Source organism: Lampetra fluviatilis, chromosome 50 (assembly GCF_964198595.1).
Source record: "Lampetra fluviatilis chromosome 50, kcLamFluv1.1, whole genome shotgun sequence".
Classification (NCBI taxonomy): Eukaryota; Metazoa; Chordata; class Hyperoartia; order Petromyzontiformes; family Petromyzontidae; genus Lampetra; species Lampetra fluviatilis.
The window spans coordinates 7,032,047-7,051,107 of record NC_136324.1 but is presented as its reverse complement, the minus strand read 5'-3'; the positions used below and the strand labels follow the sequence as shown (position 1 = coordinate 7,051,107).

At 47.3% G+C, this 19,061-nt stretch overlaps 1 protein-coding gene across 1 annotated transcript; it reads left to right on the top strand.

Annotated features, from left to right (window-relative positions):
* The first annotated feature begins 3,202 nt into the window (after positions 1-3,202).
* Positions 3,203-18,668, top strand: NUDC (nuclear distribution C, dynein complex regulator). The gene is made up of 9 exons (XM_078878318.1): positions 3,203-3,328; positions 5,227-5,304; positions 7,557-7,772; positions 12,566-12,637; positions 13,223-13,351; positions 13,460-13,654; positions 14,989-15,072; positions 15,787-15,905; positions 17,072-18,668. Exons 1-9 carry the CDS (start codon positions 3,251-3,253, stop codon positions 17,121-17,123), a joined length of 1,023 nt encoding a protein of 340 aa, XP_078734444.1. The 5' UTR covers positions 3,203-3,250; the 3' UTR covers positions 17,124-18,668.
* Positions 18,669-19,061: the final 393 nt, after the last annotated feature.

The following is a 19,061-nucleotide window of genomic DNA, read 5'->3' as shown; positions in this document are numbered from 1 at the left end:
CGCGTATCCAGGAAGGCTTCCTGGATATAATTCTTGGGCGTGGGGGTTCCGTTATGTCTTGATGGAGCGACAGAGCTAAATTTTCCATGATCTTGTATTTCCGAATCGTCACGTCCTCACGCCAGCACAGGAAGCCACGGGAGTGGAGTGGACTTCAGCCAAATACTCTAAGCGCATGTTTCTAAATGTGGAGTGAATAAAAAACCGGAGGACCCGGAGAAAAATCCACGAGATCACGGGGCGAACATGCATACACCAAATATACAGCAGCAGGCGTCAGGGTCGGGATTGAACCCACGACCTCCTGTATACCAGGTGAGTCAGTTAACATCTCCTAGCCAGCGAGTCACGGCGATGGTGAGAAACGCAGCGAACTTCGCCGAGGCAGCATTGAAGCTACCGCTCGACCTTGGGGGCCGTCCATAAATGACGCCACGCACCTGGGGGGCGGGGGGGGTCAGACATTTGTGACGATGTGTGACGAGGGGGGGGGGGGTTTGAGAAATGTGACGTCACATCAAAATGCGCAACTTTAAAACACATTCCTGCGGAGGGAGCTGGTAGGAACGTTGGGTTGCTCGGTCAATGGTCAGGGTCAACGGCGGCGTGGTGTATTCCGCAAATATGGCCGACTGTGAGGGCGGGCACAAGCCGGCGTGAGTAGGTTAAACGTTGAGTTTTATAAGGGCACCACGGGGTGACCAGCCCCTCCCACCCAGCCCCACCCATCCCACCCCCCACCTCCCCACCCAGCCCCTCCCCACCCTCCCCTCCACCCAGCCCCACCCCTCCCATTTTTGGATGCACGACGGACGGACGGACACAATAGTCCCCTGTGGGCTGGTGTAACCAGGAGGTTCCTACCAGTATAAATATAGACAACACGTTCTACTGAATTAAATCGACTTTTTAATAAATGTTTTCTCCTACAACATCAGAGTGCAGCGCCACATTAAATACGCACTACAATGGCAATAGTTTCAAGCGATTTGAAGCATGTTTTATTTTTGGGGAGGGGGGGGGCAGAGTTTTGTGACGTCATATTTGAGGGGGGGGGGGGGGGTCGGACTTTTTGTGACGCCGTGTGACGAGGGGGGGGGGGGGTAAAACATCGTCTAAAATCGCGTGACGTCATATATGGACGGCCCCCAAGACCCTGGCTGGCATCCGTGCCAGGCTCATCACTGGTGGCCGAGGTTTTGGACAAACTACGTGAACCCTATCCACCTCTGAAGTGAAACTCCCGACGTACTTTCTGCAACTACTTGAACGAGACAGACCACCTGTCAACCCATACGGTTTACCCGTATTCTTGTACAGGGAAATTGAGTTTTTAGGTCCATACGATTAACAGCCGTTTCAATACGGGCAACGTTTTTCGTCTATTTGTGTTTCTCCCTTGTGATCGGACTTTGTAGGATGAACGCTGAGATTTATAAGGGCACGGGGTGACCACTAAGATCTGAATTGGTCTGTAATCGGGTAGGGCACTGGGAGGGTTAATTTTAGTTGAGAAAACAACGTCACGTACCTGAATGTTGGGGCTCGTGAGATTGACGATGGAGAGCTACTGAACATTGCGATGTTTGCTGGAAGAAGAAGAGGGTGGAGCAGATTAACCCCTCTGCTCTTTTCTAGAAGAGGAAGGCGGTAGTGCAAATTATCCCCTGTGCCACCTTCTGGAAGGTGAAACCGGTAGTGCAAATTATCCCCTGTGCCAACTTCTGGAAGGTGAAACCGGTAGTGCAAATTATCCCCTGTGCCACCTTCTGGAAGGGGAAGCCGGTAGTGCAAATTATCCCCTGTGCCACCTTCTGGAAGGTGAAACCGGTAGTGCAAACTATCTCCTGTGACAACTTCTGGAAGGGGAAGCCGGTAGTGCAAATTAACCCCTGTGCCAACTTCTGGAAGGGGAAGCCGGTAGTGCAAATTAACCCCTGTGCCACCTTCTGGAAGGTGCAGCCGGTAGTGCAAATTAACCCCTGTGACAACTTCTGGAAGGGGAAGCCGGTAGTGCAAATTAACCCCTGTGACAACTTCTGGAAGGTGAAACCGGTAGTGCAAATTATCTCCTGTGCCACCTTCTGGAAGGTGAAACCGGTAGTGCAAATTATCTCCTGTGACAACTTCTGGAAGGTGCAGCCGGTAGTGCAAATTATCCCCTGTGCCACCTTCTGGAAGGTGAAACCGGTAGTGCAAACTATCTCCTGTGACAACTTCTGGAAGGGGAAGCCGGTAGTGCAAATTAACCCCTGTGCCACCTTCTGGAAGGGGAAGCCGGTAGTGCAAATTAACCCCTGTGCCACCTTCTGGAAGGGGAAGCCGGTAGTGCAAATTATCCCCTGTGACAACTTCTGGAAAATTTGAATATAACAGAGCACCTGAACACCGTGCTATCTACCGGAAGACAGGAAGGCGGGTTAGGGGCCGTCTATAAATGACGTCACGTGATTTGGACGTTTTTTGACCCGCCCCCTCGTCGCATGGCGTCACAAAAAGTCAGACCCCCCCTCAAATATGACGTCACAAAGCTCTGCCCCCCCCCCCAAAACCACATTTCCATTTCGAAAATAAAACATGCTTCAAATCGCTTTAAACTCTTGTCATTGTAGTGCGTATTTAATGTGGCGCTGCACTCTGATGTTGTAGGAGTGTTGTTAAAACAATTAGTGTGGGTTCTTTCGGTAAAGTCACGTAGAAGGGAAATAATAAAATAAAATAAATATAAAAAAAAATATTTGTATTATTTCCCTTCTACGTGACTTTACCGAAAGAACCAAGAATATGAATCCCTGCAGTCACGAAAGCTTTAAATAAAAATTCTATATTTATTTAAAGTTACGCTTTATGATGTGACGTCACATTCCTCAAACCCCACCCTCCCATCGTCACACATTGTCACAAATGTCTGACCCCCCCCCCCGCTAGGTGCGTGACGTCATTTTTCGACGGCCCCTGAAAGCGCCCGAACGCCACGCCGTCTTCTGGAAGAGGAAGAGGGACGGGTTCTCTTCTGGAAGAGGAAGAGAGGGCGGGGCTTCTTCTGGAAGAGGAAGATGGTTGGGTTCTCTTCTGGAAGAGGAAGAGGGGCGGGGCGTCTTCTAGAAGAAGAAGAGGGGTGGGTTTACTTCTGGAAGAGGAAGAGGGGGGCCTCTTCTGTAAGAGGAAGAGGGGCGTGGCCTCTTCTGGAAGAGGAGGAGGGGGCGGGGCTTTCTTTGTGCATCCGGGGTGAAGGAAGCGCGTGGTCGTCATGGCGGCGAGCGACGATATTCGCTTCGATGGCATCCTCCTGGCCATGGCGCAGCAGCACGATGGCGGCGTGCAGCAGGTGAGGAGGAGGAGGAGGTGGAGGAGGTGGTGGGGAGACGACGAGGAGGATAGACGAGAGATGAGGAGGTTGTCGAGTGAGAGGAGGCGGCGGCCACGCGTCCTGGAGCCGCGGAGTGAATTTCCCAGTGTAGATGCCCTCCGTCGAGAATGCATTTTCACCGCCCTACACCTCGTCGGTTTCACCTTTTTTTGTTCCACTTGTGTTGTTAAGCCGCCGTGTTTACGATCCCAGGCGACGAGTCATGCGTCCGTGCTTCTGTATTACACGGCGCGACGCATCCTGGGACGTTCGACCACAAAAAATCGGCAACTTCTCGATTATTCCGTGGCTACGTTTGCGATCCGTAGTGGGGATTTCATATGCTTGCTCTCAAGTCTGTTATCGATATTAACGTATTGACTTTGTAACAGTAATGGTGATATATACAACATCGAATTATACCATACAGTATAACAATGACTTGACTAAATATTCAAATTATTGGTTCTTTCGGTAAAGTCACGTAGAAGGGAAATAATAAAAATATAAAACATTGTATTATTTCCCTTCTACGTGACTTTACTGAAAGAACCAAGAATATGAATCCCTGCAGTCACGAAAGCTTTAAATCAAAAATTAAATATTCACAGTTATATTGATGGGAGCATTGCCCCACTCTAGTGGCCTCAACAGGAGTTGCAGCTCGCCAAACAAACCCCCCCTGTATTATTATAGATTACATTATTAACTTAAAACACATTCCTGCGGAGGGAGCTGGTAGGAACGTTGGGTTGCTCGGTCAATGGTCAGGGTCAACGGCGGCGTGGTGTATTCCGCAAATATGCCCGACTGTGAGGGCGGGCACAAGCCGGCGTGAGTAGGTCAAACGTTGAGTTTTATAAGGGCACCAGGGGGTGACCAGCCCCTCCCAGCCCAACCCCTCCCAGCCCAACCCCTCCCAGCCCCACCCCTCCCAGCCCCACCCCTCCCAGCCCCACCCCTCCCACCCCCACCCAGCCCCACCCCCCACTCAGCCCCTCCCCACCCTCCCCACCCAGCCCCTCCCCACCCCGCCCCTCCCCACCCCGTCCCTCCCCACCCTCCCCTCTCAACCCAGCCCCACCCCTCCCATTTTTGGATGCACGACGGACGGACACAATAATCCTCTGTGGGCTGGTGTAATCAGGAGGTTCCTACCAGTAAAAACATTTACATCAGTAACAATAAAACTGTTCGCTGGTTGTGAGCTGTGGGGCGCAGATAATGCAAAGGATGATGACGGGGAGCGGGAGAGAGACGTTGGGAAAATCACATTAATTAAAGTGAATCGGTAAACGGGGTATCCTGTCTACCCCGAAGATAAGTGTTACCCATTGAAGGCTTTACTGACAATGGTTTGCACACGTCCAATTTCTGGGACCGCTGCGTTCATCTGTGATCACGTTTGGTGGCTAGGAGATGTTAACTCCCTCGCCTGGTATACTCCGTGGGTTCGACCCCGACTCCTGACGCCTGCTGCTGTATATTTGGAGTCTGCATGTCTCTCGCTCTCTCTCATCATCGCAGTGGCTAGGAGATGTTAACTCCCTCGCCTGGTATACAGGAGGTCGTGGGTTCGACCTCGACGCCTGCTGCTGTGTATTTGGAGTTTGCGTGTCTCTCTCTCCCCGTGGTCGCGTGGATTTTTTTCAGTGTTCTCCGCTTCTTTCCCTCCACGTTTAGAAACACGCGTTTAGAGTATTTGGCTGCGATAAATGTCCACGTGATAACGCCACTTCGTTGAGCTATCATTTGTGACAGCCCCGTAGGTCAATGGGCCTTACCTGGTAAGTTAAAAAAAGTTAAGTTGTAGTAGTAATCAGTATATAATGAGCGTGTGTTTTGTCAATGCCTTCTCTGTTCTACTGTTGTTGCAGATGTTGGACACCATTTTTAGTTTTTTGAGACGAAAAACTGACTTCTTTGTCGGCGGAGAGAAACCGGCTGCTGAGAAGGTGAGGCAAAGTAACAATTATCCAGTGTCGTCCACGCGTTTTTCTCCTTTGGGGGGCAGCATGACAAATGTACGAGCAGCCTGTGTGTTACATTCATAATATAGGTTTCATTTTGGGTTAGATCGTGTAAATATAAATGTGTCGTTAAAACCGCCACCACCCGACAGCCAATTAGTGAGGTTTTTCACGTAAACAGAACATAACAATTCGTTACTTGGTGGCATTGTTGAGCGCTGTGTGTGATCGCCGCTACTCGTAGTCTGTAGTCACAGCCCGGTGTCAACAGGGGGCGGAAGAGGCCGATTCAGCTGAGTTGGGCCAAGGTAACCCCCAGGGAGGATCGTGACCAGAGGTGCAGACCCCCAAGAGGGGGCTGGGGGATGACGTTACACTCCAAGCTCCTCTAGAAGGTTCCAGAAGAGAGGAGTGGCTAGGGGCGGGGTGAGCCGGGACTGGGTATAAAAGCCGGACCCCTGAACGGGACCGGCAGTTGTCGTCCACTTGAAGATTGAAGAGCTACCCTGAAGACCTAGGAGCCGGAGCTGGACCTTGCCTGGGTCGGGTCAGTGTAGCCTCCCTAGGCCCCAATAGCCAGAGGACTCTATAGTGGCTAGCCCCCAGTGTATAGGGCATGCCAGTGAGGAGGACGTACCTCCCTGGGGTAGCAGGTGGAAGGGGCCGTAACCCCTTCCTGTTCTGTATTGTTTATTGTTAAATCAACGTGTTGCCTCCAGAGAGAAGTCTCCCTCCAATTTGTATCCACTACACTAGCACAGCACACCGTGTGTTGGAGAGCAAATCCACAACATGGTAAATGTACACTCGTAACGAATTGGCATGTTCCATTTACGCGACGCATCTTACGTATTGGCTGTGTCGGGTGGTGGCGGGTTTGATGACACATTTATATTTACACGGTCTATCCTAAAAAGCCTTTATTTTATATGATATTGGTCGCGAAAGCCAACGTGTTAATGTAGTAATGTTGATCGCTACAGGAGCGAGCTATATTCAGAAGAGCGACGAGAGAAATAATCTGATGAAATGTATTTCCTATTGTAATCTATTACACCCTAAGTAGTGCTGTTTGTTGCTGGTCGCTGAGTGTCACGGGGCTTTTGGCACCTGTGCTGAGCGACTGATAATAAAGGAACAGATGCACACGTCACGTGTGGCTTACAGCACTGACGCCACCACTGCAGTCCCTTACTCTCACAGGCTGCACATCATATCACTGAATAAATTATGTGGTGACTAAGACGGCTCGCTTAATTACTTCACTTTTCCTGCGATAATTATTTTACGATTTCACTTCAAAGCTGTGCCGGGCTGTTTTTAATGATGGGTTTGTGGTGACGTTGCGGGTGTGATTAAATGTTCCCACTCGGCCCTGGATTTATCGAATTGAGTTCACAAAAGATAAATTGGTGACTCAACACAATTACAAGAGATTAATTGTAAGAAAATGTGTGGTGGAGTTGAGTCAATTAAAGAGTTTGATTGAATCTTCTTCGTGTGACTGGTGTTGCAGAGAAACAACTGTCATTTTGCATTGTTGGGGTGTGTTGATCTAGATGATTGCGTCAGGAATAGCTGGGCATTGCTGTGATGCTGCGTCTTTCGTATTTTTGAATGGCTCATACAGCCATTTACCTCCTGTTCAATAGATTAATGGAGCATGTTCAACTCTAGTGGCCTCAACATTGGAGTTGCAGTGGAGCTCAACACGAGAGATTCATAACATTTTGAGGACAAGCTGAATTGGCTTTGTTCAGTGTAAAATCTGGCATTTATCTCCTGAACATGTTACCATACGCAATATTACATGATACGGTCGCACTCATTACACACAAAGTGCTCGCCACAAATGAACCACAATACTTTGCTGATCTCGTCAAGGAGCGTGAACAATCACGCAAACTCCGGTCATCCTCGCAGTGGCTTTTGGCTAGCCATCGAACAAAGATGGTCACCGCATCGCGTGCTTTCAGATGTGCTTCTGCGGCCCATTGGAACGCTCTTCCAATTTGAGGAATCCACTGGAGTTATGCATTCTTAAATCTAGATTGAAAAGTAATTTCTTAAGAGCTGCTTTTTGTGTTTAGTTTGTTGTCCTGCCCCACACCTCCGATTAGTATGGTTGGTTACGTACGGTGCGAAAGAAGTTCAACACACATGCAAATCTGGTGTCTGCCCTGTTTTTAATATCCACTGTCCTCCCCGTGATCGTGGTGGTGGATGGGGTGTCACAGCTCCTGCTCGAGTGTTTCCGGCGTCATGAGAAGGCGGCGCTGGCCGGGGAGCGTGAACGCGCGCGGGAACGCGAGGAACGGCAGCGCCGCGACACAGAGGAGCGCACGCGGCGGCGGCAGCAGCAGGAGCAGCAGGACGATGCCCAGGCTAAGGAGCCCCGCATACAGGAGGTGACGGACGAGGAGGCACAGAGAATCCAGCGTGAGATTGACCAGGTGAGAGCCAGGTCGGATGCACGTGAACACACAACCACCGTTCCCCACAAAGTGGACGGTGATGCTACAACAGCATTTGTGCCACGACAAGTGTACTTTGAGGCCCCGTGAAGTGTCGAAGGCTAACCGGCAGTAGCTTATGGCACAGACCCAGGTGTTGGAGGTCAATCGAAATGACTGGCAGATGTGCCACCAGTGCTCCTGACTGCCACCTTGCTGCGCTTTAGTCGCCCGATGCTCATTGTTGTGAGTGTTTCTCCGCCATCCTATTGTTGCTGGAGGGCGAATGTCTCCAGCCTTGCAATAGCATCCTTCACGAGCCTCCTTCAGAGAGGCTGGTCTTGACACGGCATTACCAGTCATCGGCAAGTCCTCCAAGCTCAACATCCTCCTGTATCACATCAGCTCATCTCTTTCGCCCATGCCACTCCCGTTTAGCCCCCTCTATCCCGTCAACTAAAAGTGGATTTGGTATGGGAGGACTGCATGACCCAGCCAACACAACTTCACCTGCCCAGAGGATCTCTAAGATGGGACTGGAGAAAGTCACATGAGCTGATCATGTGTTTCTTTTATCATTAAAAACAAACCATCTGATTTGTAAAAATGATAAATATATTTTCACAGGCTGTTTATGTCTTTGTTTTACTGTAATTACATGACCTTAAAAAAAAACCTTTCAAACTGTGGCTCTGAATTCTTCTCCACAGCAAACTTATTGATTAAATTTTATTTCTTTATTGCTTTGAACCTCGACTCCTAATCTGTTATCAGCCGATTCCTGGTGGCATTTGTATGACGTGACAGCCCAACACTTAGCTAACCTTTCACCCAATTATATTATTGATTTTAAAAAAAAGGTGTTCTCCGTCTCGGAGAGCAGTGTTGAATGTGTTGCATTTGGCTGTCTTTCAACGCGCTCTATACTTATAGTTGAGAGCCTGTTTGTTGCGCTGCTGTTGACAAGGACAGATGGCAGTTGGGAAATCCTCCAGGAGGTCCTGGCATCGTGGTGTTTTTTTAAATCCTTTATATTAAGTTCGCGTGCTTGCTTGCTTGCTTGTGTGCTTGCTTGCTTGCTTAGGACCGTGCACATCTTTCGGTCGTTTTTTAACCCACTTCCCGTGATCTAATCGAGCTGACATTTTCCACACAGACTCGTTGTGCCAGACAATTATTGTTCGTGAAAAAAAATTCCCAAAATTTTACACTTTTTAGGCAAAAACATTTTATTTTACATATATTCAAATATAACGCATTCATGGCTTTGGCTGAACGTCAGAGTGTAAGAGCCCAGAGCGTAACCCCTCCACAGGCCGTGGCGGAGTAGCGCAGTTGGTAGCGCCCTCGCTTCCCATGCCAAAGGTCGCGGGATCGATCCCCGCGTCCTCCACAGGCGAATATATTTTTAAATCCTTTATATTAAGTTCGCTTGCTTGCTTGATTGCGTGCTTGCTTTCTTGCTTACGACCGTGCAAATCTTTCGGTCGTTTTTTAACCCACTTCCCGTGATCCAATCGAGCTGACATGTTCCACACAGACTCCTTGTGCGTGACAATTAATTTTAGTGAAATTTTTTTTCCAAAATTTTACACTGTTTAGGGAATTTTTTGTAAAATATTTAATTACCAATTGCTTAATGCTGGCAGACAATCATCTGACCCATAGGTGGCAGCCATCTCAAGCCAGAGGACGAGAGGACTCTAGCCGCCACGCATATAAAGGATTTAGAGTGAAAAACTTTGTTTTTACGGGTTAATTTTTTTACTTTCATTAACATTAGGTTAGGTCACAGTTGGTCATTGGCCTGCCTCGTGCCCAACGTTATGTGCTGAGTGCTGGGAAATCAGGAGCAGTCATTGTTCTTTTTCCAGAGTAGTGGAAACTCGGTGTTTCTGTGACGGGGGTCCAGTCTCTCCACGATTTAATAAATCGACCGTGAATGATGGTTGTTGTGCTGTTGGAAAGGGGCAGAGTGCCGAGTCCCATTTGAACTAATTTAAATTGCCATGGTAGAAATTAAAAGGAAGTTATTTTGAGATGACTGGATGCTATGTATTATATCCTGTTATCGTTTTTGCCCTTTCTCATCGGCATATATAAGATTTAAGCATCATACTAAAAGACAGCCATGTAGGCTGCTTGCTTGGGAACATGTATTTCTATGCTCATTATCCCCGAAACGCTGCCATAGTTCTGGAATCTTTTCACCAGCAACACGTACCTTCATAGCCCTTTTTTCACTGGCACGCCCCAAACTAGTGCGGGGGCCTTACGGTATGGCTGGTTTTTCATTGGCTGTTTGCCATGCCATGATCAAACCATGACAATGTTTAAAAGTTAAAAAAGCATAAAAATTGGACAGCTAATTTTAGATGCATGAAAAAAGGACAAAATGCGTATTACAAAGGCAATCGGGAAAGGTGGCATGTTTCGCCAAAATAATTCACACCGACATTGGAGGATGTTTTCTGAAACTGGATTGACAGAAACAAAAGGCATGAATATAAATGGACAAAATATTTCAAGCTCTTGAGTTTCTTACTCGTATAAATATTCAATGGCAATAGAACACCGCAAATTCTAGTACCCATGGTAAATGAGCCAAAGCAATAGTCACGTACAATAAACCAGTTCTTTTGACAGGTGTAAATCTGTCGGAAGAACACAAATGAAAAGCGCAACACGATATGCATACCTCGGACCAGTTTGAATGTTAACACCGATCAAAATGATGACACTATGAGGCAGGTAATAGCAGCACCTCGGTTTGGCATAGTTGCCTACGTACAGTGCGAAAGAAGTTGAACATGCACAGGTGAGAGTGCTTTCGGGAAGCAGAACCCGATGATGAAAAGTCATATTTTCGGAAGATGATTTGCTACAGCATATAGATCAAAATTAAAGTTAGCATTGACACTTCTTTTTTTTTTTACCAAAAACTGATAAATGCACAAAGAAGTATGGAAATGTGAATGCCTGGCATTACACGGAGAGATGGAAAACGGAACGCACATGGATTAGAGAAAATGCACAAGTTAGACGGATTGTGAAGACAAGTGGACTCGTCGTCTTAAGAAGGGATGATGGCTGGTGGTCAAAACTGGTGATGGAGTGGCACCCAAAGAAGGGAGCATGGGAATGGCATTTAATTAATAACCTTTGCAATGTGGAAACCCTGAGAAACCTTGGCATTAAGAGCCACAAATAGCACAACTCTGGAATAAATAACCGATTGCGATATGTAAACACATCTAGCAAATTGCCAGGGCCTTGAAGGGTTAATAGATACTTAACAATTCGATGACACTGGTGCTGAATGCTCAGAAAAGCTCTCATTATTACAGCATTGAGCCTAAGGTGCCCTCGAGTTAAGTAGCATTCAAGAAATCGTTTAGTTCATGAGAATTCCCCTTGCAGATATCGCTTTGAATCCCTTTTGAAATTATGTAACTATAGATGTTGTATTATTATATCAAATGAATTTCTTCAAGAATATAATTATTGGTATCAAGTCAATAAACGTGGTTTATTTCCTTTATACTCACACGTTTGTTGCATTTGTATCCATTGTGTTTCCTCCTGGAGATCTTTAAACAATTGGAATATTTCTCGCATGGGGCAGTTGCTTTAACCTGTTTTTTAATGAGTTTTGAAGCTTCCGCTTTGAAATAAACACTGCGATATTAAACCGTGTTTTAGTATCTTCAACTATTACAATTTGAGTTTGGTCTGTACATCGCTTTGATTCGCGTCGTGTCGATATTCATCATCGCACTTTCGGGAACGCATCGCTGACATAAAACGGAGCATTACTGCAATAATACCTCCGATTAACACGGTTGGTTATGTACAGTGCGAAAGAAGTCCAACATACGTGCGTAATGTGCACTGATGCCTACTTTGTTGAGGGTGATATTGGCACATAAAATAAAGATTTATTGATTTATCGGCTCTTGCATTGACGATGCCACAGCAGAAGGGTTCACAAGCTGCGCTGGAAAGGGAACTGAAGGCTTCACTCTGTATGAATGGACTTAAAAACACACATTCAGAAGCTGGATCCGCCGTGGTGCAAAAGGATTTGCCTACCTCGCCAATAAAGCGCACAGTCTTGATGCTTCATACATTGTATTGATACACTTCGCGAAAATGGCACTTCAGGTGTCTGTGGAGAATGATACCATCCAAAATGTCAGCTTATGACCGTTTCCCTCTCTCCGCATGTCTCAATCATGACCGAATTTATCTGCTGCCCTTAACGCTCTTCGGCCAGCGCCGCCTTCTCATGAGGCCGGAAACACTCGAGCAGGAGCTTTGTCATCCCAGCCACCACCACGATCACAGGGAGACTGTGGAAATTAAGAACAGGGGGGACACCAGTTTTGTATGCATGTTGAACTCCTTTCACGCAGTCCGTAGCCAACCGGGCTAATCGGAAGTGTGGGGAATGACAAATTAAACACAGAAAAAAGTTATAAATAAAAAATCAAAATCTTCTTCCCCCACCAATATATTTCAGATTATGGGTCAAAATGGCACTTGGTGTTGTAATGTATGGTTTTGAGGCAGCCATTTGCTATTCCTAATACTAAATTAATTTCAGCCTTTTCCTCAAATGTTTATATTTTGACCATGGCTGGTAAATTCCCCCCCCCCCCCCCCCCCACCAATAGATTTATATTTCTCCACATTAGTTTTTTTGGAACCCCGGATTTAAAATCCAGGTTTTCCGGAGGAAAGGAGATTCACGCGCCCTGACATTTCCCCCCGTGTATGTGCGCGCGTCGCAGAAAAAGGAGCAGCAAAAGAATGGCGAGGAGAGTGCGGAAAAACCCAGCGACAAAGAAGAGGCTCCAGCAAAGGTGGCGATAACAAAGGGTGTTTGTTTACACGTCGCTCGGCGGTGCCGTGTTGAGGTCGCATGTCGCTTTTGACAAATAGGCTTTTTAGCGACATCGATCGAAGTATGGATGACACGTGTAAATGTACCAATGGTTTACTCGTAAATATATACACACACACCGTGTGCAACGGATAACAAATATTAGTCTGTACACCTATGGCGGGGGGCGATTATATCCATAGGACAACCCTGGAAGGAAGATAATAGGCCGAGTTAAAAGTGATGAAAAATGAAACGTGTTTCTGGCATGTGTACGCAGGCGGGGGTGGAGAGCAGTGGCGTAGTTGTAAGCGCACTGCGCTTGCAACCCCGTCACCAGAGTTCGATTTCCGCTCACGACCAATAACAGCGGGGAATATTTCAACATTTTATGAGTCTAATGCGGTGTGTAAACATCAGCATTGGGGAAGCCGGCTGCCGGGAACAATGTTAGCCACGCACTCCGTCGTGTGTCCGTGTCGGCATTAATTAGATGCTCGCTAAAGTCCACTTGCCCCAACAGTTTGTTAAAGGCCATACGTGGGGACATCTTTGTCTTTTGCAGGTGGAGCCAGCTCCCGATAAGGAGGATGAGGAAGAGGATGAGAAGGACAAGGGCAAGCTGAAGCCCAACGTTGGCAACGGCGCCGACCTGCCCAACTACCGCTGGACGCAGACTTTGTCGGAAGTCGATGTACGTGCGGTGGTGGCGGCACGTGAAACGGGCTAATTGGCTGTAAAAATCTCCCGTTCAGTTAAACGGGATGGCATTACATAACTAAAATCGGTTGCTCCGTTGCAGATTATTTTGCCACTGAAGGCGAACTTCCGGGCGAAAGGTCGTGACGTGGTGGTGGAGATCGCACGGCGCCATCTGCGCGTGGGGCTCAAGGGGCAGCCGCCCATCGTGGACGGCGAGCTGCAGGCCGACGTGAAAGTGGAGGAGAGTAGCTGGCTCCTGGAGGACGGCAGCACCGTCACCGTGCACCTGGAGAAGGTGCGTGTTGCCCCCCCCCCACCCCACCCGGGCCGTGAGAATCGCGAGCTGCACGGCGATCGCTTCCACGGGGCGCTACGGAAGAGGTCGCAACCGGGTACCCGATACCCGTACCCTACCCGATACCCGGCTACCCGTACCCGGCCGGGTACAGGTAGCCGTTTGCGACCCTGGTGCGGCCGGGTACGGGTAAGGAATCAAAACCCGTTTGCGATCTCTGCGCTACGGCGGCGAGATGTTAACTCCCTTGCCTGGTATGCAGGAGGTCGTGGGTTCCATCTGGACCCTGGCGCCTGATGTATATTTGGAGTTTGCGTGTTCTCTCCCCATGGTTGCGTGGATTTTTCTCCGGGTCCTCCGGTTTTTCCCTCTACGTTTAGAAACGTGCGTTTATGGAGTATTTTGCTGCTATAAATATACACGTGTTAAGCTACTTTGTTTAACTCTTAGGTTATTTCGGTAAGTCACGTTGAAAGAAAAATAAATAATACGTGACTTTACCGAAAGAACCAAAGAGTTATTCCTGCAGTCACGAAAGCTTCAAAACTACTTTGTTTAACTATCATTTATGGCGAGGTCGCTTCTGAAAAACAGCTTATATAGCTTAGTGGGCCTTGCCTGGTGGTAAAATAAAATATTTATTTTTCCCACCCCGGTTCAGTCCTTGACCTTGAATATCAGCGGCATTTGGTGGCGATTGGGTATGAAATTCAAATGAAAAATTTAGAATTTAAGGGCAGTTTAGGATGTTTGCATCGTTGGATCACTTACATGGATTCTTGAACGTGTCTTCGTGATTACAAACGTCACGTCGCCCAATACCACGTGACACCACTATTGACGGGGGAAAGCATGGAAGTGACAAAATAGGAGACGTCATTTCAGATGAATCCGAAACACAAATAACATCTGAAACTCTTTAGCGAGGCAAGGCGGGGTCGGCAACCAAAATAATAAGAGCAGCCATTTTTTTTTGTTACTTTGGTAAAACTCAATATTTCAAGAGCCGTGTGAATGCATGAGACGCAGATTGCCGATCCCCATTTTTCATGTTCATCTAAAAATGTGGAATATCCCTCGTACATGGCGTGTTTGCCGATGTACAACATGCAGCGTGAATATCACTGGCTGTGGGGCACGTGGTGTTGGCTACAGCCATCTCTCCTACCTTCCAATTCTTCCTGGGTACTCTGCAGCAGCACTTGCTCTGACATTTTATATGCAGCTCTGTTTGCACCTCCGTACGGTGCGGGGGGGGGTGCTGTCTCTTTGCTTATGTCGCGCAATGTTTTCTTGTCGTGTTAATCCTCTCTTCCCCCCCTGCGTTGTTGCAGATCAACAAAATGGAATGGTGGAGCCGCTTAGTTGTCTCGGACCCCGAAATCAACACGCGTAAAGTTAACCCTGAGAACTCAAAGGTGCGGTATTGATCATGTGCACGTGCACTGTTGTGTATCAAAACCGTGCGTATCATCTAGTGTTACAATGCTGGTGACACATTGATTTCTACTCGTGGCTGCGTTGCCCCTTTGCTACCTGGTGCCCGAATTAAAACAATGGCAGGAGCTCAACTGCGCTTTGTCAAGAAGAGTAAGCTGTAACAACGGAACTTAGGAGGGATGACATGGAATATTTCTTTGGGGCTGGGGACATGGCCAAGCAGTAATCTCTGGGTACACCGCTTGTTGCAGAGGTTCCGTCGTTCTGGGTCGGCGCCGCCCTGGTAAATACTGCCGGTGAATTAAAGATAACACGCCATCTGCTTCACGGTCGAAGTTAAATATCCCGTGACGTCGTTCGAAAAAGAGTGGGCCGCTGTGTGCTGGCGACACGATCCGAATTTGATTCATGACTTGCAAGTTGTTTCATTGGGAAAAGCCACGTGGTTACAGCGTCCCTTACTGGCGGACTAATGCAAGTATGGTGCCGTGTTGTTAGCATTGTGTCGCACAAGGACGGGTTTCCCCTGGGATGAAATATGGCGTAAGGCGCTGTAGTTGCTGAGACATTTGTACAAGCTCCCTATGCTTAGAAATCCGTATTGTTTGTGTGCAGCTCTCCGATTTGGCTGTAGTTGCTGAGACATTTGTACAAGCTCCCTATGCTTAGAAATCCGTATTGTTTGTGTGCAGCTCTCCGATTTGGATGGAGAAACGCGCAGCATGGTGGAGAAAATGATGTACGACCAGCGTCAAAAGGCCATGGGCCTCCCCACTTCTGAAGATCAGAAGAAACAAGACATCTTAAAGAAGTGAGTGACGGGGGCGCAGTTTCTCACTCGTGGGAGTCACATGTCCGTCAGCTCTGACCAGTCCCTCTCAGAGCCTGGGTTTGATTCTGGGAAGTTATCTGTAGTTAAACCACAGAGTTTTTTTTATAATTTCATATTTTTGTTCTAGATTTGAAGCTTTCGTGACTGCAAGGATTCATACTCTTACGTTTTTTCGGTAAAGTCACGTAGGTAAAAAATAAAAATAAGTAATAAAAATAATAGAAATAAAATTAAAATAAAAAATCACGACGTTTTGGATGCAACACAAGTCTCCGTCATCAGGTGGGACCATCACAGATAAATTTACTGTATCAAGTGAGGCAAAAATTCCAAGAGACAAGCTCTTACTTGATACAGTAACTTTAGCTGTGACGGTCCCACCAGATGACGTCGTGATTTTTTTTATTTTATTTCTATTATTATTTCTATTTTTTTTACCTTCGTGACTTTACCGAAAAATCCTAAGAGTATTCATATTTTTGTCCAGGAAAGCATGACTGAATCTCGGGAGTTCCCTGCATTGGCCAATTCTTTGAGTCACTTGTGTATGGGACAATGCCGCAATGCCCATAGAAGACCCACTCATGAGCCAATCTAATACAACAACGTATTAGATTGGCAACCTCCTTGCTGGAATTCAATATACTGGCCACCTTGCAAAGTTGATAGTTAAAGCCCAATCACCAATGACGTCACAAACTACCAATCACATCGTTCAACTCATGTCCTCGTGAGGTCTGAGGGTTAAAAATGAACATAATATCGCACATGCTTGGCATGCGGCAACCACGTACTTTGGTGTTGGGAGGACAGAACTCAGAAATTGTTCTGTGGTATCATCTTCAACGATCGTCCACCAACATAAGGAGGCCCCTTTTGAGAAGTTACAGAAGAATGCTCCATTGTGGCATGACACTAGTCGAATGCCACAAATCATCAATAATTGGTGATGGCATAGAAAAACTTGACGCGAATGTGAATATATATTGAATAAAAACACATGACGACACAGCACGCGTATAAATGTTTGTCCCATATAAAATGTCTGTGCAATTGTGTCCGCACCTCCTATTAGTGCGGTCGGCTTAAGTACGGTGTGCGAAATAAAGTTCAACATGCGTACGTTTTTTGTTTTTTAATTGCAGATTCATGGATCAACACCCCGAGATGGATTTTTCAAAAGCAAAGTTCAGCTGAGCTTCGAAGCACTCGGGAGTCACAGGGAGGTCGTGAATGCAGCGAGATCCTGCTTCTAAACATTTCTTTGTGGAGCCCACACAACCACCCCCCCTCAACCCTCACCAAGTTTAGATTTCTGGTTTGGACTGCGTGTTGAGCCACTTAATTCTCTCAGGCTTGCGCCACCAAGCTCTGCTTGCGGGGCCATCTTCACATCCACCTGTTGAAGATGGCCCACAAGCAGTGTGCGGCAAACGCCCGTGAGAAAGAAATACTCGACACGCAACCCCAGCCTGGAAAAAAAAAAATAGCTCTTGCGTTAGAAGCGGCAGCGAATATTTGTGTGCTTGTTAAATTTCACCTGCCTGTTGTTAGCCTTCTCCTTCTGAGGCTGTGCTGAATCCGTGTGTGAAGGTTTCATGCTCAACATCTGCCCTAATAAACAAGGATAGTTTTCATAATCGTGTCAATCTATTGCTGGTGCCTCATCGCTCCAGTTTGGACAAATGTATAAAACCCCAGGTTTGGGTTTTTTCATCTTTGCCTAGATATTCCATACAGCTCCCTGGGGGAACCGCTCTGGCCCCTATACCGCTTGTGTAAGAGGTTGCCTTGGCATGTTTCCATCGATGAGAACAAACCTTGTTTTTCTTGTTTGTCCTTCCCCACACCTCCCGGTTAGCACGGTTGGCTACGTACGGTGTGAAAGAAGTTCAGCATACATACAATTCCCCCTTCTCAAACTGAAGCCCATCAGAATTGACGAGTTTTAAGTTGTCTTTATTTGTTATTCGGATGCTCCCACCAGGCAGAACCCATGTACGGTCAGGATTTGATTCGGATCCATTGTTGAAACTCAACCGCCTTGTGAGGTTAAGCCAGAACATCTGGTTGATTTCGCGCTCGAGTAATCCCAGACTGGCATGTCCGGAGGAGGTACTCTTGAGAAACAGCAGTGCGGGGATGTCACGGTGAAATTTCGATTCGCACGGTTGGCTACGTACGGTGCGAAAGAAGTTCAACGTAATATACATTGGTGACGAAATGAGACGGCTCGATGTGTCGTTGGCAACGCACATGGAAAGCCACCGCGATGCTTGGTGTCGGACACGAGCAGTGTCCAGGTCGGAGCAATGGAGGGTGCAAGCGTTTTAGATGCATAGCGTTGGTTCGAGGCCAAGTCTGAAGGCAGGGGGAGACTGCTTTCTATAGTTTGTGATTGATCTGCTTGGCAGTGCCTTCAAAATACTGCACTATTTTGAACAAAGCCGATAATCCCAAACTATAGTCACAATGTCCTGGCCTTCCCATCTGTTCAAAAGAAAAGGCCGTTTGCCCAAAGTGTTAGCTGTATTTTTTGAGAAGGCAGTAGGACAAAGGTGGCCAGGTTTTTTTTATATTTGTGTTAAGTTGGAGGCAAGATGATGATAATAGCGCTACACCGAGTATGCACACCGGAACATTCTGACGTTATAACACTGTGCACATGACGCATGTTAAAGCTAACAATGTAATTGAAAGCACAATGTCTCGGGCTCGAATAAAGCGTAAGCTTCACAACTCTCCAAAGTTAGCGCCTCGCTACGAATGAAGTGTTGGGTGGTGCTCATTTGAGCCGGTGAAGGAACTTCCACGTTCCTTTGCCGGGGGTCTGTATGTGCCGTGGCTGGTGTGTTCACTCTTGTCAGGTGGGAATGTTCGCAGCAGCGTCCCATTGGTGCGCCGAGTTGGCGTGCGGTATTGTGAATGGAGAAAACAGCTGGCAGTCAAACGCCAAGTGTTGGTCCCGTTCATGAACTCGGGTCTTGCTGATGCTATTGGGCACAATGGAATTCTGACTCCGTTTGTTCCCCTTCGACTGAATTGCAGCTGCCATGGTAACGAACGCAACTTCAGTTGCAAGCAGCGGTTTAAGCCAGAGTTTTCAGATGAAAAACCTTAATCGCCAATTTCATT

Bases quoted from the DNA above. Each gene is read 5' to 3' on its own strand.
- NUDC (XM_078878318.1), top strand. From the start codon at position 3,251: ATGGCGGCGAGCGACGATATTCGCTTCGATGGCATCCTCCTGGCCATG. The intron at 5,305-7,556 runs GTGAGGCAAAGT...GGGGTGTCACAG, and splicing joins AGAAACCGGCTGCTGAGAAG to CTCCTGCTCGAGTGTTTCCG. The intron at 15,073-15,786 runs GTGCGGTATTGA...GTTTGTGTGCAG, and splicing joins TTAACCCTGAGAACTCAAAG to CTCTCCGATTTGGATGGAGA.